At 41.8% G+C, this 22170-nt stretch overlaps 1 protein-coding gene across 3 annotated transcripts in view; it reads left to right on the top strand.

Moving 5' to 3' along the window:
* The window catches only part of FRMD6 (FERM domain containing 6), a 79101-nt gene extending 59331 nt beyond the window's left edge, over window positions 1-19770 (top strand). For all 3 annotated transcript variants that reach the window (XM_027571263.2, XM_027571262.2, XM_027571264.2), the window contains 7 exons: window positions 1350-1415; window positions 2493-2561; window positions 5228-5402; window positions 9442-9777; window positions 11116-11247; window positions 14796-14887; window positions 16802-19770. In XM_027571263.2, the coding sequence (XP_027427064.1) occupies window positions 1350-1415; window positions 2493-2561; window positions 5228-5402; window positions 9442-9777; window positions 11116-11247; window positions 14796-14887; window positions 16802-17086 (1155 nt within the window). In that variant the 3' untranslated portion in view covers window positions 17087-19770. The remainder of the gene's footprint in view (window positions 1-1349; window positions 1416-2492; window positions 2562-5227; window positions 5403-9441; window positions 9778-11115; window positions 11248-14795; window positions 14888-16801) is intronic.
* The last annotated feature ends 2400 nt before the right edge of the window (window positions 19771-22170 follow it).

Genomic DNA, 22170 nt, shown 5'->3' with positions numbered 1-22170 from the left:
AAATAAAGTGGCCATTAAAACATGGGCAGAGTTTTCATTCTTTAGAGAAATCAAGAAGTCATTAAAACTGCTTCATTTAAGACCTGCTTGTAAAGTGGAAATAGAGTAGAGAGAGGACAGGAAACATTCTGGGAAAAGAAACTTCTGAGTCCCTTTCTCAGTAAAGCACACCTTGTGCCTGCCCAGCCAGCATTTTTATGAGCACAGTCTTATTTCCAAAAGCAATCAGAGTAGCCTTGAGGAGGAAATTGACCTAAACTCACAGTGATAGATTGGTTTCTTCCATTAAACCTATACTGTATGTGCCTTTCTTGATGTAAAAACATATTCGTTGGAAAAAAACAGCCCAAATAGTGAAAATAGGCCTTGAGGATGCATTTTCTAAACACATATCTTCCCATGTTCGTGGGAAAACTGGCACTAAATATACTCATTTATTTTTATTGAGGAAACTCATAATGAAAATATTTTAGTTACTTAGTAATTTTATTTATCTTCTGTTTTGAACTTCATACCTTATATCCCGTTTTTACAGGTAAGCACTTAAAAGACGTGGCCCAATTTCAGAGTACATTTAAAATTCAGAGAACATTTCAGGAATTTTTTTTCCCATATGCTCATTGTAATTTATTTTTTTATAGTTTATGGTTTAGCTAGTAGAATGGATATTGTATTATATGCAAATGATGAATCACTGAACTCTGCCTCTGAAACTAATAATACAATATATGTTAATTAATTGAATTTAAGTAAAATAAAATTTTAAAAAAGGTATATCGTATTGGCAAGTGATAATTGAATTTCTTAGAAATAAGTATTTTCTTTCCAAACTGAATATAAAGCCTTTCAGCCTTTTATCCTCACGAGATGACAACCTTAAATATTTAGGCTTGCCTATGATTTTGGCTTCAGAGCTGGAGAGTTACACGGTTTGAAACCTATAAAATCTAGTGCATTTCAGAATATAACTATGACATTATATTCAAAATTCTAACCTCTGAGAAAAGGTAGAAAGCTAAAAAAAAAATAAGCAGCAAACATAGTCTTGTTTATCAGAGTTTTCAATAATGTCATTTAGAATATTGTCAGATATGAGAGTGTATATAATATAGTGAAAATGCTTTGAAATCTCAGTGGTTTAAAAAGTAGAATATACCATTATTGATTTAATATGTACTCATGATTTTCTTAAAGCTTATAGTAAAGTAGAGATGCATAAAGATGAGTGAAGTTATTTTAAGTCACAAACTTTCTAATCCTGGGATTTCTCCTTCTGTTTTTCTTCTTTGGTGCTTAATTGTCCATTATACAAGAAAAACATACTTTTTCATACGATTTTATTTCTATAGGATAAAAGGGAAATTGAAGCTTCTCTGACCCTTGGATTGACCATGCGGGGAATACAGATTTTTCAGGTTAGTAAATGAGAAATAAGTGTCAAATGGTATCTACTATGTCTTAACATTGGCATTGCACCTGCCTGGTCCTTTGATAGGTTCACTGGTTCATTTCTGGCCATTGATTGATCATTACTTCATGTTTGTCCAGTACAGATGTGAATGATGTAGGATAGATGAAGCGATACAGTCCAAACCTCAACAGTAGTAAGTCCTCCAGAACAGAAAATAATAAGCCAAAGATTGGCCCAGGTTCATCACTAATAGATCCTTAATATCCAGACATTCTTCTTTGTGGGTATTAATTTTATTTTTTTTTAAAGATTTTATTTATTTATTTGACAGAGAGAGACACAGTGAGAGAGGGAACACAAGCAGGGGGAGTGGGAGAGGGAGAAGCAGGCTTCCCGCCGAGCAGGGAGCCCAATGCGGGGCTCGATCCCAGGACCCTGGGATCATGACCTGAGCTGAAGGCAGACGCTTAACGACTGAGCCACCCAAGTGCCCCATGTGGGTATTAATTTTAAATATTCTCTTTTATCCTCTGGAGCATTATAACTGTGCAAAGAAAAAAATATTTTAATACAGTGCCAGACCAGACATTTTAATTTCCATTACACTTTTCTGATAAAGTCTGTCCCTTGAATAAGTAATAACTGTCACACTTTTGCAGGCAGGATAGTATTATCCTACAGCCATCAACAGGGGAGAGAGAATGCCTCTTTCTGTGAGACCAAGGAGAATATAAGGATCTCTTTATCTTTGGTTTAGGCAGATATCCAGTTATGAAAGTCTAAATGCCTTTTCTCATCTCTTGAATGCCTGAGTCTTGGACTTTTTATTTAAATTTAGGGATAGGCTCAAAGGGAAAAGATTACCTTGAAAGACCAGTTAATGCAGTCACTCAGGAACCCAGAGCTACAGTTTGGTATCACTAATCTTTTAATTACTGTCTGAACATCTCCAAAGAGAGTTGAGGACCCCTTTCAGATTTTAATTACCACATTTTAGTTTTCCAGGAGAGAAGTTACAGCCATTGTAGAGTGTCTGGCATTTTCCTCCATAACTCTGTATGCATTATAACTTTTTCCACAGAATTTAGATGAAGAGAAACAGTTACTTTATGATTTCCCCTGGACAAATGTTGGAAAGTTGGTGTTTGTGGTAAGTTTAAAATAAATGACTAAAGAAAAATAGTGCAGTTGTTCGTTTTGTGGATTTTTGTTGTTCCCTCTTTTGTTTTGTTTTTAAAAATAATATTGTCCCAGGCACAAAAGTTGGTATTTTTTTTAAGAAGTTGACAAAGAAGACAACTAGCTTTCTTATATTCTTATTATATGTGTTCTAATCCTTGCCACTCATCAGTAGTGAACCTAAAATTAAAGAATCTTATAGCAAAAAAGATCACTAATTTTAATTTGTGGGTCTGGGCCCCACTGCACTATCCTACGTTACTCTAGTTGCAGAAGAAATGTAAGTGGGGGGATGTGTAAGATGAGTTTATCAAACAGAATTATTTTTAAAAGCAAAGGGATCAGAAAACAGCCATAATCACAGGATAAATTATTCGTAGCATGGGGCTTGGCCAGTTCTTTTGGAAGTTACTTCTTTTGAGCAGAGAATAAAGACTGATATAACAAGATGTTTCTATTAATATCTAACTCTTTGAAACTCATCATTATAAAGAAAGGTCTGTAGTTCTTAATAGGAAAAATGCTGTTATTTTTAGAATATTGAGAATAGTATCTTTTTTTTATTGTAAGAGCAATTTCATGATTTTTCCCAGCTGTTTCTCTACCTTGCCAGCTATATCTGGGTTTTGGTAGGGTTCAAAAAATTACAGTTAATAATATGTATATCTAGTGGTCATTAAAATCCATGTTTTTTTCTTTGTTCAGAAATTGTTGGAAAACATGCACAAAGAAAGGAGGAAAATAAGGATTTGTACACATGTGCCTCTCTCCCATAAGGAAGATGGCCCATATAAATAAAGGGCTGTATTGCCAAACAGCATTTGGGCACTGACTCCACACTGCCCTGTGAAGTCAAAAGACCTGTTCCTGACTTTACATTATTTTAAGTACTTGGGCACAGTTCAATCTGATTCCACTTTACTGATACATTGAATGGGGCCTGACCTGCCTCCTCTTCACTTGTTCTCTCTCATGCAGGCCCTTTGTGAAAGAATCTGAGTGATATGAAAATGAGCAAATTATTACCCCACTTGTCCCTGTCGTGTCCCAAATTGAATAGTAATAAAATGCATTTATGAAATTCAGTGTTTTCGGGGTCCTGGACTCAGTGGTTCCTGAATTGAGTTGTGCATCAGCCTCATCTGAGGAGCTTAGGATAAACATTTCTGAGCCTCATCGTCCTCCCCTAAGAGATTTTTGATTCAGTGGGTGTGGGTTGGGGACCAGGCATCTATTCTGATGAATTTCCCGGATGATTCTTCTCATGGCCAGCCCAGTCCTGCCCAAGTTCTAGGACCTTGAGCAAGTTACTTAACCTGTGTGCCTTGGTTTCTTTGTTCCCAACTGGGGATAATTGGTCCTCCCCCATAGGCTTATTGTGAGGATTAAATGAGTTAATACCTGCCGAGTGCTCATTAAGTGGCAGTTCTTACCGTCCTGGCATTGGGATCCACTGGTGGTTCCTTTAAAATGAAAAGTCGAAGGGTGAGAACTCCATCCCCAACTGATATACACAAAGCCATATTGTTTTGTATTGACTTTAAGTGTGTAGTTAGAAGATGCCTCCCTCTTTGCTTTACTTCCCCCCTCTAGCTGAGAATTATGATGTCTGGAATATTCCTTTTGCAGTCCTGCTGCCATATTCATTAATAGGAGAGGTGAAGGAATTTATACTATCCCATAACTATAAGAAACTTTGCCAAACTCTCACCCTCAACTTATATTAAAGAACTTTATGTTAATGATCCCAGGCTTAAAGAATGAGATTCCTTATATCTCCACTGATAGAGATAGAGATAGTTTTATCTCTTCCTTTCTCATCCCTCCAACTGTCCCTCTAGCTTCCAGCTCCCTCTTTTTTTTTTTTTTTTTTTTTTTTTTTAAGACACTGTATGCCCATCGTGGGGCTTGAACTCACCATCCTGAGATCAAGAGTTCTTACTGACTGAGTCAGCCAGGTACTCACCCCCCCACCCCACCCCACCCCGCCCATCCTCCCTCTTTGATCCAGCTAAAGAAGTTTTTCCATTTCTTTTCTTAACCCTAAATAGGAATTTGTAGTGTTTTCTATCAAAACTCCTTATTTCCTCCCCAGAGTTTATCACAAGCAATAGTTATTTTATGTGTTTATGTACCATCTCTCCCACCAGAATATCTCTCTGTGAAGATAGGGACCTTCTCTGTCCTAGTCACTGTGATTTTCTCAGTGACTAGCACAGTGTTTGGTACATAGTGTTTAACAAATATTTGAATGCATTATGCTTCTAGAATCTGTCATCTTGTTTGCTGAATTTGGGTGTTGGAATTGCATTTGAAGATGCTTTCATGATGGACCCTTCTCTTCTCTATTGTGTAAATGGCCCCACTAGCCAGAGAAACCGAAGATACTCCTCGACTGTCATACCCAGTCATTGTTTACCAGAAGACCCTGGCTAGACACTTCCCTGAATTTTTGGTAAACCTTGTCCTGTGACATTTTTGAATGGAAAACCAATTTATCTCTCAGTGAATTTTGAATGGAGCTTTCTACATCTAGTTCTGAGCCTGTAGTTTTCCTTACTAAAAAGACAGTGAAGGGGACCTTGGCTGATGGAGAGACTTCTCTTCCCAAATCCGACTTGTGCTTTCGCTCCACAGGGTAAGAAATTTGAGATTTTGCCAGATGGCTTGCCCTCGGCCAGGAAGCTCATCTACTATACAGGGTGCCCCATGCGCTCCCGACACCTCCTGCAGCTCCTCAGCAACAGCCACCGTCTCTACATGAATCTGCAGCCTGTGCTGCGCCACATCCGGAAGCTGGAGGAAAACGAAGGTATGGCGCAGCCTGGGGGGCGGGGGCGCAAATGGTGCCTTTGCCGCCTGTGGCCCCTTACTCTTGAGAGCCCTGAAGAAGAGGCCCTGAGGGTTGGGCCTCTCCAGATTCAGAACAGCGTTCCTGTTCACATCTCATCACTGTCCTGGAAGACCAGGGTTAGCCTTGAGGCCCACCAGCCTTAGCACCTTTCCAGAATACCTGAGGTTATCCCTGTCATTTAGCTATCCCTGAGTACAGTCTCTTTAAAGTTTCCCCACACTTGCCTTGAACACCCTTACAGAAAGCCACCGCATGAAGGTGCACGGCCAAGGTTTATCTGCGACTCAGAGCACCTTGGAATCTGGAATTTTTTTCCAGTGCAATTATTGCTTAGATTAGAGTGACAGTAAAGGTGGGTGACAGAAATGTCTCCAGTCTCTCTTACAGACTGCCAGGAGGCCCCCAAGTCGAGGTGAGCAGAATGACAAAGGAGAAAGAAGTTTTCACTCGAGGATTTTATAAGCCAGTCCTATGAGGGCTTTGCTGAGACACAGAAAAGAGCAATCCATTTGGGGCCCCTGAAAAGGGGGACGAGTCATGGTAAGGAAGAGGAAGGCAGCAGACTTCAGCTCTGCAATATTAACCTGACAGCCCTTTATCTTGAGCTGTGGCACCCCAGGGTGACTCCATTTAACACAATCCAGCTTCTAATCCCCCCAAATGCTACTTTGCATATTTGCCTATTTTAATGCCTTCAATTTGTTTTGCAAATTCACGTTGTAGTAATTCTTATAATTCAGTTAGATTAGGTTAGGATATCTGCATGAACATTTGGATGCAGATTCATATCTTGGGTCCATGTCTGAAACAAATATTGACCTCTCAGACCCCACCTTTCCCACAGAAACCAGGCAAATACCTGTCCTCTTAACAAAAAACCTTACAGAGGTTTGCACATCTGATTGATTTCTCTCAAAAGCTATCTCTAACTGAGACACAGTTTGGAGATGCCATTGCATTTTAAGCAGCCATCAGAACATGAATCATCCCCCACTGTCTGCCACCAAACTGCTTCTGTCTTTGGAGAGAATTGGCATAACTGCCAGGTGTATTGGCTTCCTCTGCTGCCACACAGCCAGTTCCTCCCCACGGTGACTCATCGGTAGAACAGATACATCTCTCCAATGCTGACATGAATATCAGGAGGAATGAAGATGGGACAGGAGCACCAAGGAAACTTGTAAGAATAGGTGACCTCAGTATAGAGCCCATCATTTTTGCCAAATTGGCCACATTCCTAAGTGGCCAGCTTATAGGGCCTTGAGAAGTTTATTCCATGACCTTTGCCATCAGCATTTTAGTAAATTCTTATTTAGATGACCTTAAGGGGAGCGCTTTAGAGCCTGAGAGAATTCATGAACCTCCCTTACAGGTTCTAAGGTAAAATTACAAGGAATTTTCAGTTCTTCGAGGGCAGGGTTTTGTCTCTTACCATACACAGTACTACATGCATATTTGGGGGCTTACATGAGGAGGGCAATGAAGGAGTGATAAAGGTGTAAATTGGATTTTTTATTTGGATAAATGTAGATAGATTTGAGGGGACATCTCTTTTTCTTCTAAAGAAAACATACTTAGTTTCTTCTACTTAGAGATTCTTCTAGGTCTAAAAACCTGAACTAAGTTTTTCTGGGCCAGCCTTGACCTGACTCCATTTATCTCATCCACACTTAAGGGCTTCATTTTTACAAGAAAACTCTTTTCCCAGTGTTGGTTTAGCAAAACAAACAAACAAAAAACCCAGCACAAAAAGAGACTGTATTTTCCTTTAATTTAGAGTCACCTTGTCTGAAATACTCTTTTAGCATTTTATAGTAGAAAATGATCACAAGAATTCTTCCATAGCATTAAAAGCTTTTGTCATGAGAAAGATTTTTTTAACCCAACTTGATTCAACAGTTGGAGCTTATTCTTAGGTCTTATATCAAGAGGTCACACTGACTGCATTCTGTTCCAAAATCATATATAAAAAGCCTTGTGGTCTCTGGGCTTCTACAACAAAGGGAGTACAAGGAACACGAACATATCGATGATTTGTGCTGTTGACACCACTGATTACTAGGGAGGTGTGAGGGGTTGCATTTTGAAGGTCTTAGAATAAATTTCAGAATTACGCAAACATTTCCTTCAGTTTGTAACAGAGGAGTGTGACACTTCTTAACTGTTTGCACTGGGTCTAAGTGATTCAGCCCTAAGAAGGGAACACTGGCCAGCCACATAGAACACCGAGGCTGCTCTGACACGTTGAGAGGAAGTAGATTTAGGCTAGGCTTCTGTGAGGTAGAGAATAGGTTGGTGAGTGCTTATCTTCTGGTATACTAATAAATAGAGAGTAACTCTAATTGACTCTGAACCTCTGGGAAGTGCTGGGAGTAAAAGGGCTATTTGTAAAAAGGTAGAAAAGCTTTTAAGTTATTAGATCCATAATTCCCAATTGTCTTAGAATTTCCAGCACCCTAAAGAATTTTTTAGAAAACTATTTTCTCTTTGCTTTCCACCTTCCAAGTGCCCCATGGCTATTATTTTGAAACTACCGTGAATAGAAATTGTATGAGAATTTTGCAAACCCCTTTAGCTCTCCATCTTCATCTCAGCCACTGTAGCCTTCAGAAAATAGGAATCTTTAGAACCCAGTCTCACTCGAAAAGATGGATTGTAGATGATGCACGTGAGACTTGTCTCAGATGTGTGTGTGCTGGGCTGTGGTATCCAACCCCAGTCTGCTTTCCGTGTGGGCTATGCATACTCTCTGCTGTGGTGCAGCCTGATTCCTTAAAATTGATAGGAATGGCCGGGGCGCAAAAATGTACATTGCTTCCTGGAAAGCACATCTCTTTCTGCTGATGCTCCTTCCCTCTCTAGGGCCCGTGGTGATTATCCTTCAGAGTTGGATTTAGATATCAGGAGTGCAAGTGTTTTCACTTACCCAAGAAACAAGACAATTAAATCCATCAGTAGGCCCCCGAGAACCCAATTAGTCTACAAGTTAGCAATTTCTGAAATAATATCAATTTAACCTTCCCCAAGTGCATTCTCCATCTTTAACATTGTTCTAATGTGTTATTTCTCATCAGTGTTAAGAAAACAAAGAATCTGAACTACTTCTCTCTGTTTTAAAATTTGGACCTGTAACGCAAAGGTATTATTGTATACCTGCAACTCAGTTGTGATTGGTGCTTTAATGTAATGGTTAGTTAAGCATTTGATAAAAGGGACTTTCTAATATGTCTTTGTGTTAAAGAATGGCACTGACCTATGAAAGAACAGTTTTATCAGTCAGGGGCCACACAGGTATAAATCACCAAATAGGTATCTATTATCTAAATAGATAATAAAGCCTCAGTAGTTCACCCCAGATGGAGAAAAGGAGTCTTCATTAACGAGAAACCGAATTTTAGAACTCTTTGGAAGAAATTTGCAGAAGAATAGTTCTATTTTAAATTATATTCAACAGTCAGAACTAAACTAATTACAGGCCAAATTGAATAAATAAAATCAATGGCAATTAGTATAATTATATTTCTTAAACAGTCTTCTATAGCAGTGCTTCTGAAATTATTTTAAAATTTCCAATCCATTGTGGACTGATCTTCGGCATAATGCAAAATCACAACAGTGGCTGGCTTGGCGATGTCCCATCGCTCTAAAAACTTCTAAGTATTTATTCCCACTTACTGAAGCCATGTCACTGCGGACCCATAGCAGTTTGCAGACAAGAGGTGGCCTGGCGACTCTACATGGAAGAGCACTTTTCTCCAGTTTTGAAGCTTTAAAACTCTTGGAGTAGTTCAAATACTCCCTCCGATCTGTTGTTCTGGCCGATACTCATTTGCAGTCTTCTTGAGTTGAGCTCCTGTTCCAATCCTCACCACCCCCCAGCCCCTAGATTCTGGGTGTGCAGTCCCCTGCTGCTTAGCCGGGTGACTCCCTTCAGCTCCCCGGCCGTCCGCTCTGTGTTGGTTGATTGTAAGGGCGTGCTGTGCTCCTCACCACGCAGAGAAGAAGCAGTACCGGGAGTCTTACATCAGTGACAGCCTGGACCTCGACGTGGACCAGCTGGAAAAGCGGTCCCGGGCCAGCGGGAGCAGCGCGGGCAGCGGGAAGCACAGGCGCCTGTCCCGGCACTCCACCGCCAGCCATAGCAGTTCCCACACCTCGGGCATCGAGGCGGACCCCAAGCCCCGGGACGCGGGCCCGGAGGACAGCTACTCCGGCAGCGCTGTCCACCGCAAGCTGAGAACCTGCAGCTCCATGACCAGCCACGGCAGCTCTCACACCTCCGGAGTGGAGAGCAGCGGCAAGGACCGGCTCGAGGAGGACTCGCAGGATGACGGTAAGCCGCTCACCCGGGCTCCCCCGCTCGCAGCGCTGCCCCGCCCTCTCCGGCCGGCCTCGTATTGTTTTCGCATACCGGTTCTGGAGAATTGATGTGTGGGGCGCCGCCAGGAAGTACTAGTAGACGAGAAGAGGGGTCTTGCATCCCCCACCCCGTGATCTGGTGGAGTTGCTTGTGTGGAGAAGAAAGCGTTCCTCTAGTGGTGATCCGTCGCGGCCACAGGCTTGGATGCTGGTGGATTCCGAGGCCTAGCGGTTTCTGTGAAGCAGAGTAGAGGTCAGTCAGCCCTGCGGCGCTCATGTCTGCGTTTCTGATTCCCAGATTAAAGAGGCATCGGTTAGGACAGCAGAGTAGATGCAGTGATAGTGACAGAAATGTCTTCGACTTTTTGCAGGGGAAAAAAATAAAAAAAAAAAGATTTGAGCCCAGGCCATTGGTTATTTAGTATTTCTTAAATTCCTCCTATGCAACTGGAAGTCTGGGAATATAAGAGAAATTAGCACCTGGCTGCTTAACTCTGTGTTAAGGAGATAAAACGAGACCTCCAGCCAAACTTAGCCTATGTGTGCATCCTTTTTATTATTTTTCTGCCTCAAGTGCTGTAGCATTCAGGTTTGGGAAGAAGATACTGACATTATTAAGGACAAATGCAGCACATTTGCTTGGTTTGGTTACTATAGAATTCATGTGGACCTCAGATGAAGTCCCTGAAATGCCTTGTGAGTAGGCAGCAATGGGAAATGGGGAGCTTCGCAAACTACTCATTATGCTCTGGCCTTAGGCAAACAGCTTGTCAGTCTCAGTTTACCCTTTGTCATCTCAGCAAGGTGCTATAGCTCTTTTCCTTCTTTCTTTTTAAATTTTTTTTAGGATTTAATTTATTATGTATTTTAGAGAGCACGTGGGAGTGTGAGCATGTACAAAGGGTGGAGCAGAGCGAGAGGGACAAACAGACTGTGCTGAGTGAGGACCCTGATTCAGGACTCGCTCTCACAAGCCTGAGATCAGGACCTGAGCAGAAATCAAGAGCCAGACAGTTAACTGACTGAGCCACCCAGGCGCCCCTTTCTCTTTCCCTCTTTCTTAAAGAGTAAAGAATAATTGACAATCAAATTGTAGCAGGAGAAGACATGTAGATAACACAGCGATCCTGTGAAAAAAGAGAACAAATTCATCTAGTTGAGAATTGTCCCTAGAGTTTCCTATTGTAGATTCTCATTAGCAGATATGTTTTAGAATATGGATAATCACATAGCCTCCCTCAAAGTATGGCTATGAATTCTGGTGCCCATTTTCCTTCATATCCCCAAATGTCTTTTCCTTCTTCTGTGTCAGAAATAGAGATGCTGGTCGATGACCCCAGGGACCTGGAGCAGATGAATGAAGAGTCTCTGGAAGTCAGCCCAGACATGTGCATCTATATCACTGAGGACATGCTCATGTCACGGAAGCTGAATGGACACTCTGGTGAGCTTTTACGGGAAGTTCTTCTTAAGTAGTGGACTGTCCCAGGCTGAGAAGCAGGTGCCTCAGAAAATAGAAGGGTTGGGTAGGGCTCTAGGTCTGACAGGACTGGAGTCAGAACCTTTCCAAGTCAGCACCATAGACTGCAGGATTGAGTATCTTCTGAGGAAGAAAGGGAAAGGAAGGGGAAGAAGCACCTTGGATTGGGAATTAGCATCCTCTACCCCAAGCGCTGGGCAAAGTGGTAAAATATAGTTTTCTCTTGTTGTTGATTTGTTTTGCTGTTTTAAACGATAATCAGAGAATCCTATAATACATCTAGAAGGGGTCTCAGAGACCTTTTTACAGATGAGAAATCCTGTAGGTTAGGGGGACAAATGCTATGTGTCTAGAAATAGAAGTCAGGTCTCCAGGTTTGTTTAGTGTTGTTTTCCCCACTATATCATACTAAGTGTAGGAGTCTGGAGAAAAAAGGTGTCAAAAAAGTTTGACATAAAAAGACATTTTTACTAAATCCCATATTCAATTAACTCTATTAGAAAACATGCATTCACTGGAACCCTAGTAAAAGGTTATATAATATGTAATATCTCTTTCTACCAAATAAAAGATGTTACCCTAAAAAAAAAAAAAAAAAAAAACAGCACTATGGGTTTTGTTTTTAAGCCTCAGTCACTCCTAACGGCTCTTGTCACATTTCATGACTTGGTCTCTGTTCTGTACAAAAACACGCGTTAGGAATCAGCAGTGTGGACATGGCGCAGGTGCTTATTGTTCAGCCATGTTGAGCTTTGAGTGAAAGACCCTGTTTACAGCTGGGGTGACCTGTGATTGCTCTGTCAAGACCCACGGTCCCCGATAGTGAGCGTCACCCCTGCAACAGGTGCTGGGAATCAGAGATGAACAAGGCCAGCACACATGGTCCCCTCATCCTGGCATTTAATCTGTAATTTCACTTGCTGACCTAGCAGAACCATGGCCTCCAGATGCTCCACCAGGAGCCGACCTGCCAGTGGTTACAGAGATTCTTCTGCCGAACCAACACAGATTCGTCAGGCTGCTTGCTCTGGTCATGCTTAGAGTTCTATACCGAACTTGGCCCCTTTTGTTTTTTGCCCATTTGCTTTATTACATAGACATTTTTCCTTATAAATACATTTTAATGTATATTAAATATAAACGTACAATTATATGCACATTATAGGTGCATGGATGTCATGCTCTCAATGCGTGCATGTGTATTTTTGTGGAAAGAAAATGGTATAAACAATACATACCAAAGTGTCTATGGGAAGAGGAGGTGTAAGGGAAGCAGACTTTTGCTTTTTATTTATATATTTCTACGTTTAATTTTTATGATAAGATTTTGTAATTTTGAATAAAGTATAAATAAGGTAGTGGTTTAAAAGGTTTATATACAAAAAATACTTCTTGAAATGTTATTTATAATAGCAGAGAAAAGGAAAAAGAACTTAAACAGTTAACAATGAAAAGTTGTATTCTGTCCATATATGGAATATTGTACAGCCATTAAGTAATGAGATTTTCAAAAGATGTTTAATAATATGAAAAAGATAGGCAGGAAAAACACAAATTGTGTCAACAGTAGGATCTCAAATTATAAAAACGTATATATGTATATGGAAAAATACATAAAAATATTAATAGCCTTTTCTCTGGATGATGGGGTTATAGATGATCTTATTTTCTTTCTTACATCATCCTACTTTTCCAAATTCTTTACAATTTGAGCATCTAAACATTGTTTTTTAAAAATGTGGAACTGAGATTGAGTAGTGATAAGAGTTTGGTAGGTGTCGGTTTAGTATTCTGACCACCAGACTTGATGCTGATTTATCTAATGCAGAGTCTGGGTTTGGGAGCAGATTATTTACAGGTGTAGTGGCCAAGAGCACAATTACCAGGAAATCCAGAAGGACCCATCCCAGGTCCTAGTGCACTAGTCCACATCTTTCTGTGAGGATTTGTTAAGAGTTTAAAGCTTTTTAAAATATAAGGATTTTCTTTTTTTTTTTTTTTTAAGATTTTATTTATTTATTCATGAGAGACAGAGAGAGGCAGAGGGAGAAGCAGGCTCCCAAGGAGCAGGGAGCCCGATGCGGGACTCGATCCCAGGACCCTGGGATCATGACCTGAGCCGAAGGCAGACGCTTAACCATCTGAGCCACCCAGGTGCCCCAAAATATAAGGATATTCTAGAGAAAGACCCCCTACTAAAGCAGTCCGTACCACCCCCAAAACATAAATATCCACCTGAGAGTTTTTAAACTGTCTACATGTAAACCAAGAATGTCTTCCTTTTGTGTTTCAGTTGAATTAATTATCAAACACTTAATATATGCAAGGCCTATATTAGTCACTTGAATCATGATTCATTTCTAAAGAGTTAAGAGATAGAATACAGAAGGCCATTTCTGAGGTTATTAGCAGTAGCTAAATAAAAATCCCATTACTCAGGGTTCTTTTTTTATAAGGTGAGAACATACTTTACCTGAGAAGACATTTGGCCTTGAGGCTCTGGGGTTTGACCGATGTGCTTCATCTGCCTGCAAGAAAAGTGTCAGTGGTCATCTCCAGAACTCGTGTCTCCAGTTCTTGTTAGTGGTTTTATCGCTGGAAACATCGGTTTCTGGTGCTTCATTCACGTGTCACAGATGCAGAGGGAGGTTTCAGCCCTGGATTTCTGTTGCCAAAGTATTAGCGGATTGCCCCTGAGCACTGGGGCGATGAGGGGCCCTGTTGCTCTCAGAGGTCCAGAACCGAATGTTCAGGGCGACCTCCCATTTGTGGCCTCTCCCCGGTAGGATCTGCTGCAGGAGGCGAGTGCCACAGGGCCCCTGTCAGCCCGAGGCGTTCCTGGGAGCTGAGTGTGTCCCACAGGCAGGCCCGACACCTTGCCCTTGCCATGCATTTGCTCTTCAGTCATCCTTAAATTCTGTGGGATGAATGCTGCTTTCAGCCCCACTTTATAGGAGGAGACTTAAGACACAGGGAGGCACAGTCACTGGCCAGCAGACACAGCTAATTACTCGTCTGGGCCCAGTTGCATCCCAGATCCGTGTGACTCCGGAGGTCAGAGCCCCCCAGTAAACCACCGCACACCTAAGGGCAAGCAAACGTAGAAGGCCGTGTCATGGTTCAGCTGGGATTAAGTTCAGACTTTGTGCTCTGTGGAACGTGGGGAAACTTGAGGGGATAAACTGCTTTACACTTATAGTCTTTCTTTTTGTTACTTCATAAATAGCTTAATGAGAAGTTGTCGTTTAGAAAAATCAGACTCTAAACTCCTTCCTGTCCTCTCACCCCACATTTACTCCTCTCCCTCTCCTCCCTATTTACTGTAAGACCAGAGACAGAATGTGTACCATCCTGGCTGTCCACCATGGAAGACTAACAGATTTTTCAGTAACGGTTAATATTTGATGTCTCAATCTTGGTGGTCGTATTTGTCAGATAGGTGGCCAGAGGTATGACTAATAGGAAATCTTCTCTGTTTTTTTTTCTTCTTCTTCTTCTATGCTTTACTTTAGGGTTGATTGTGAAAGAAATCGGTTCTTCTAGTTCCAGCTCCTCAGAAACCGTTGTCAAGCTTCGTGGCCAGAGCACTGATTCTCTTCCGCAGGTACAGAAGGGATTGGAAAATTTAAATTGGGTACTGAAGCTATAGAAAATTAAATAGAACTTATAGTTATATTTATATAAATGAGCAAAAAATTAAAAAAACCCTAAGGAAATGATTCTTACTAGGGACATTCCAGTTTTGTTCTGAATTTATGTCCCATTTTATTTGCTGGTTGCATTCATCTTTAAGTTGATTTCTATTTGGATAAATTGTATACTTTGTTTAACACTTTGTATAGCTGGGAAGCCTCTAGACCTCAAACTTCAGGTTAAGTGTGTGTGTGTGTGTGTGTGTGTGACAACTGGGAGGATAATTTTCTTGTCAGGCGTGTCATGGCAGAAATGTTTCCACAATCTGATCTTTCCATTCAGATTGAATTTTCTAAGCATGCTGAGTGAGGCTGTTTGATAACCTGTGATCGCTGGCTAGACTATTAAAATATCAAAAGATAAAACACTCTGAAACTCATGGTTGTAGCATCTGGATTTATTCTGCAACTGATTCTCACCTCTGCTTCCTGAGCATTCTCTTGCTCTCTCCTTTTATGCCTCTCTCTTGGAACGTCTCTGTCTTTTTTGTTTTTTGTCTTCGGTGTGTGCTTCTCTCCTCCCTTTCCCTGTCTCTCTCATTTAAGTAGCCTTAATGTGCACCTGATGTTTTATTAAATATTTTTTTGAGTGCTCCAATGAGTCATTGCTAAAGCAGTATGTGTAGCATGATGATTACGAGCTCCAGGGTCATACTGCTTGGGTTTGCGCCCCCCCCCCCCCGGGTTCTGCCCCTCCCCCCCCGGCGGTGTTAAGTCTAACAGTACAGAAGTGTCCGTGGGGCACGGCTCAGGATCAGGTTCCACAGCGGCAAGGCAGGAAGCACCGTTGTATGGCCTGCCCCGTGGATTTGCGGTGAGGACCTAGTGCATTCTGTGTGGGAGACCCCGGTGGCCCCCCCGGGAGCCTGCCTGAGTACAGGCGATCAGCATCTTCAGGGAGTGCTCAGATGGGTTACTTCCTAATAAAATGTTTTTGGGCTCAGACCCTGTTCTCTCCTCCTGGCACTTTTGCCTTTAGCAACACTTGGTCACTTAACTCTAACAAGGGTTGGCTTTTGTGGTGTTCAGCAGCACAAGCTGAGAGGGTCATGCCTTGTTTCCTTAAATCACCCATTAAGTATCTTTCATTCATGTAATTGTCTGAGCCACTTTTTAACCTATTTATATTTTCAGCCAGTAGCACTTCTTGGGATAATGAGTTCTAGAAGTCTGCTGCCTGCTGTGTGAAGTATTTGGCAGAATACCACTTAGAGTGTTCGGGAGCTGCCTCTTGCCTCCCAGCCTTTTCTGTACTTTGTATTATTTTTCGATCCAAGAATTCTAGCTTTTTAAAAAAAACAATTCTTCAGATTGTGTTTCTTGAATAATAATTGGTTTGTTTCCCCACTTATTAAAATAATCACAGACCTCAGCATGAGAGTGTTACCATGCTAAATTGTCATATTCTAGTGGGAAAAAAAAATTGGGCCCTATCTTTACCTATTCAGCCCTATTTTAAAACTGTTTCTTGACAGTTGGGGTTCCTGATGTATTCACTTCCTTTGCCTTAGATTATTCATCTGTAAAATGGGGAGAATAATGGCACTGGCCTCGTAGGGCTGACTGGAAGATTGAACGGTCAGGGCCTGCACGTAAGGGTTCAGTGAATGTTCGCCGCTGTTACTGGTGGTGGTGGTGACATTTTACCCCCAGGCCCTCAGGAGCCCAGAAACCTCAGATCGGAAATCACTTTCCAACATACAAAGATTCCATAGCCTTCTGTGATTTTGCAGCCTCTCTCTTAACAAGGGCAAATACTGCTAACCTTTCACTTTGGTCTATACTCTTAAGGTTGTTTTATGTTTTACCCTTCCCTTATTTTGCAGACTATATGTCGGAAACCAAAGACCTCCACCGATCGACACAGCTTGAGCCTTGATGACATCAGACTTTACCAGAAAGACTTCTTGCGCATTGCGGGTCTATGTCAAGACACTGCTCAGAGCTACACTTTTGGGTGTGGCCACGAACTGGATGAGGAGGGCCTCTACTGCAACAGCTGCTTGGCTCAGCAGTGTGTCAACATCCAAGATGCTTTTCCAGTCAAAAGAACCAGCAAGTACTTTTCTCTGGATCTCACTCACGATGAAGTTCCAGAGTTTGTTGTGTAAAGTACGTCTGCGCCCAGCTAGCTCTACATAGCCCTACAGGCAGCCTGCTGTTGGCTGGAGGCTGGAAAGCTATGGTTCATTCTTTAATTATTGTGCCATATTCTCTTCACCCCAGAACATAGCTCTTTCTTGATGATAACTTGCGATGGAAATAAAAGCCTTGGGACAATTGCACTTTAAGTATTACACAGAGATAAAAGAACTGCGGAGAATGTACAGCAAGACACGTGCCCGGAAGTTCATGATCCTTTGGAAGGAAATGTGCTTTACTGGTTACCAAACCTTCAAATATTGAATTGTGGTGTGTGTGTTCCTTGTTTTGTATTTTTCGTTTGATTACATGACATCACATTTTTTTTTATCATGTGAAAGATGTTGTTAGGTTTATTTGTTTGCTTGTAATTTTGTTGTTGTTGTTGTTACTCCCTCACGCACGTGGTTTGAGGGAGGAGAGAAGAGTCTCTCCTTTTAACGGAGAGACCGGTGCCCACTACATAGCCATTGCTGCCTCACTGGGGCTGTCCCAAAGTGAACACTAATGAAGTGGTCAAAATCCTGTAGCTCTAGCAAGCCAAAGATACGGACATACCAGAAGCGCAGCCCAGGTCCAGAAAACGTGAGTGAAGCAATAACCAGAAGACTCTGTGTGCTACGATGCCTTTTGACTCCTTCACGCCCAGTCAGTGCCATGTCCTCTTCCTGCTCGCCCGAAGGCTCTAGGACCCTGGGGAGTGTCTCATCCGAGTAACGGATCAGTGGTGTTCATGTCATCCTGCGTTTTGTGGCGTTTGCAAAACCAGTTTCTGTTAAAACTGTGGAAATGTCTTAGAAAATGTTTGTGCTTGGTGTTTTGTTTTAATCAAGAACCAATTACGGTAATGCTAGTTTCTGCTTAACCAAAATACCCTTACTGTACGTGTATGTTATACATATATAAATACCCGAGATTGCGTGTGTTTATATGGGTTTAAAGCTTACTAACTCTTCATCTTGGCTCCCATGACTGTTTTTGTGTATGTGGTCTTTCTTGTTGAATATGGAAGATGTGTCACTGAATGAATGATACCTACAGACAATCAGTTAATATATGTAGAGTTAAGAATGACTGTTTTCTCGTGGGCCTTTTGCCGTGATTCTCAACCCTGGTTGCTTTAAAAACAGTAACCATGTCTGGGTCCCACTTTAGGCCAATAAACTCAAGCCTGTTGCAGTGAGGTCCAGGTGGACCTGCCTTTTCCTTTAAAGCTCCAAATGGAGCTAATATGAAACAGGTTTTAAAACCACAGCTCCAGAGGGTGTCTTTCTGTTAATTTCGAAGTTGAAAGTGTACAGAAAATGTTAGCGTTTGAGAGAAGGCCATTTTTAAGACAGTTACTGCCACTGCTGTTAGGATATAGAATGAAAGCACGTCAGGAGAGTGAATCTATTAACCTTTAGATGTACAGTAACAATGTTGTTCGCACTTCAGGAGAGAACTTTAGCACAATGTCTTTCTAGGAGATGTTTGTAATGATTTCATATTTTATAACATTTGTTTACCATATTTTGATATACCATTTTTTCTATCTGCCAGGTTTTCTTAAAAAAAAAAACTATATATTATTTTCTAAAGAAACAGTCATATTTTTATACAAAATTCAGTTTTCAGGTCACAAAGAAATAGATTTCGGGTACAGCAGAACATGCGGTGTTCCCCGTGGGTGGGAGTTGGTGTGATAAACGCATGGAGAACACGGACCCGCCCCGCCTGTGCCGCCATCGCACGCCCGCATGCACGTGTGCACCCGCAGGGCAGTTTGTGCACTCCAAGCTGGTCAGATCAGTTTCACCCGACACTGGTAAAGGAACAAAAGTTCTGTAGAGTTCTGTAGTCATGAAATTATTTTGCTTTTATCAAAAGTTCTAAAAGAACCAAAGTTTCAGATACCAGAATGTACAAAAGTGTCTCAGTCTTCTGTACGAAAGGGTAGAAGGATCAGCCAATGACTGCTTCACTCACAAGTAAGTCGTTAAATAATCCACCATTTCGTATGGATCCTTCAGAGATGAATCCTGGGAGGTTTAACTGTAAAGAGCCCAGATCATAATGTGGTGCATTTCCTTAGCTCTTAGTGTTTCTTGCAAACATCAAGACAAAAGCATATTTAATTAAGTATGTAGTGCTTTATTTTCTCTGTACTTCAACCAGAATCAGGTCTTCAGGGTTTTGCCAGCATTGTTGGTGGTTTTGCACACCCTCTTTCTAATTGGATTTATGAATGTCTTGTAGGTTTTCAAAAATGAAACACGCTGAGGAACATTTTTGCTTTGTGATCCAGTTTGCAGCAGAATTATATATATGTATATGAAAATCCATTTTGGTTATCGACATTTTGTATTTGGAAATTGTTTTAAACAATAAAAAAGGAAAAGAAACGTATGAAGCTGTAATTTATTCTGCATTTGTTAATATCGTTGCTAGTCGGTATACCCATTTGGTATATATGGCCTCTCTACATCTACACTTGTATTTGCAACAATGAGCTTTATATCGACATAAACTGTAAATAATCCTTTCTGTGAAAGGATCATCATATCAGGATGATACCAAAAGTGTGTAAAAGAAAACTGCATTATTTTGTAATGATTTCTTACAGGCATTTCATGGTAAGATTAACAGTCAATAAAGTTACTTTTTATTTGTCTTTAAAGTGCCTTTTTTTTTTTAATTAGAGTTCTCAATGAAGCAAGAGGCATTAAGAAGTGAATGTTTTCTGTGTGTTCTTCTTTCTTATAACAGAGCACCTGGAGGGACGTCCTAAAGGTCCAGTGTGGTAGAGCTCCCAGCCGGAGGGCCCTGTGGCAGGGATGCTCTGGAGGATGGAGACTGAGCCCTGCCACGTGCTGTGCTGTCCCATGTGTGTTAGGAGTTCATGGATTAACTCCTTTCATCCTCATATGCACATAAGGCAGGTGCTAATCTTATTCTCAAGTTAGAGATGAAGGAACCAAGGCTCCAAGAGGCCGTGGCAGCCAGCCATTATGCGTGCCCAAGTTGAGGGGCTGAAAGCACTCAGTAAAGCAGAACATTTTTCATTTTTTTCAATTAAAATAACCACTTTAATTTTGCCCACAAAATAATCATCTTTGGCGTGTTAAGTTTTCAGTTTTAAAAAGTAAATGATTACATCTACAAGCATGCAATCCCCAGGCTGAAGGTGAGGGCAACGGGCCATCGAGGATGGAGCCTGGACCTCCACTTTGGGTCAGCAGACAGGAGTCTGGAGAGCCCGGTCAGCCTTGTGAAAGGGCGGCCATTACCGTCCCGTTATCCGGTTTTCTTACCTATGGTGGATTAATAATTCAGAGGGCCATACGGGGTTTCAGTCAGGTAAGAGTTAGAATACGGCCCTGAGGACGAAGGTAGCAGAGGAGGGTTTTCCTTGTATAGGAATTTACCTATGTATAGACATTTACCTTGCATAGAATTGTGGCCATTTGGAAGCATACAATCCAAAACCTCACTAGAGGTGTTACTCCTGAATTTTGCAGTGTATCTGGTAAATTGTGAGTAAAGTGTCTGGTCACCTGCTGTGTATCCGACACGACGACACATGTCATGTCTAATCTTCACAACCCTTCGGGGAGTCAACTCATTGTACAGCCGAGGAAACAGACTTCCCCAAGATCCTACAGCTCAGAAGTCTAGAGCAGCGTTTGAGACCCAAATCCACCTCCAAAAGCTTTGCTTTTTCTACTACATATACCACATTATCCACCGCACTCAGAGAAAGTTCACAATCTAATACAGAAGACAGATTTAGGATTTTGATACCGCGAGAAATGAAATTATTTGTTGGCACAGTTTTTTTGGCCACTCCTGTGACAGACCTATGGGAGGATTATTTGGGTATTGCTCTGGCGCAGAGGCAGTGAAGACCTTGGGGGTAGGTAGAGAGTGGGAAGTGGGAAGAATGGAGGTTTTACTCGGAGGAAGAGCCTTGAAGGGTGACTTCTGGCAGATGGGGGTGAGGTAAAAACTGTCCGCGCAAAGATGAGAAGCCGGAGACAACAGTGTTCATTCAGGGACCTTTGGGCTTGAGGAACGACTCTCTCAGACTAGTCGTGAAAGGCCCTGGATGCCCAGAGGAGGACGCTGAGTTTTTCTCTGGACAGGGAGCCACTGAAGGACTATAAAAGGAAGGAGACATTTTGAGAGACATTATTTGAGGAATAATGGGATCAGTGCTACTGGAAGACAGGGAGAAGGGGCAGGACTGGAGAGATGGTGACCTGCACGAGGGTGCGGCCACAGGGAGAAGAAAAGTTCAAAAATAACGTAGCTATGCCTCTGTCCCCCTCTCTCTCATTCTCTCCCCTCTCCTCCTCTCCGCCCCCCCGTCTCTCTCTCTCTCTCTCTCTCACACACACACACACACGTCACCTTCTAAGCTAAATACTAGAGAAATAGGCAAGTTTTCTGTATTTGGCAACATACTTGGGAAACCAAAAAGTTCACTACTGCTTTATATATAGTGAATTAAAATCTCTGCACGAATGCTTTGAATGTTAAATATTGGCACCATGGCCACACGCACCGTAATGTGGAGGTAGTGGTTCTCAAGCTGGGCTGCACATAAGAATGACCTGCAGAATTTAAAACAGCAAAGCCTGGGGTCCAGACCAGAGCTGCTGATTTATTCGGTCCTGGTGGGCACGGTACTACGAAAAGTTTGGCCAGTGATGCCAGTGTGCATCAGGGGGTAGACTCGTTCTACAGGGGAGCCCAAGCAGTGTAGACCAACCAGGCAACCTGCTCCTGAGCTGGCTTGATCCACACTTGGGCTGAGTTGCATTGCCAGAGTGTCCCAGTTTATTGCATTTTGTGAGAATGACATTTTCTTTTTACCAATACAGAGGTCAGAGCGTGGACCTATGCTCAAGTCCAATGAACTCACCATTTCAGGAAGTCTGAATACACCCACATTCTGGAGAGCTGGGTGATACATACATATAATTGTTTTGCCAAGTATGAGAGGGGAGGTTATGGGAGTTCAGTAAAATACTCAAACATCTCCTCCCTGTCACTTTTATTTGCTTCGTCA

The sequence above is a fragment of the Zalophus californianus genome, chromosome 6 (genome assembly GCF_009762305.2).
Source record: "Zalophus californianus isolate mZalCal1 chromosome 6, mZalCal1.pri.v2, whole genome shotgun sequence".
Taxonomy (NCBI): Eukaryota; Metazoa; Chordata; class Mammalia; order Carnivora; family Otariidae; genus Zalophus; species Zalophus californianus.
The sequence above is the reverse complement of the archived record's forward strand: the minus strand, read 5'-3'. Positions and strand labels throughout refer to the sequence as shown.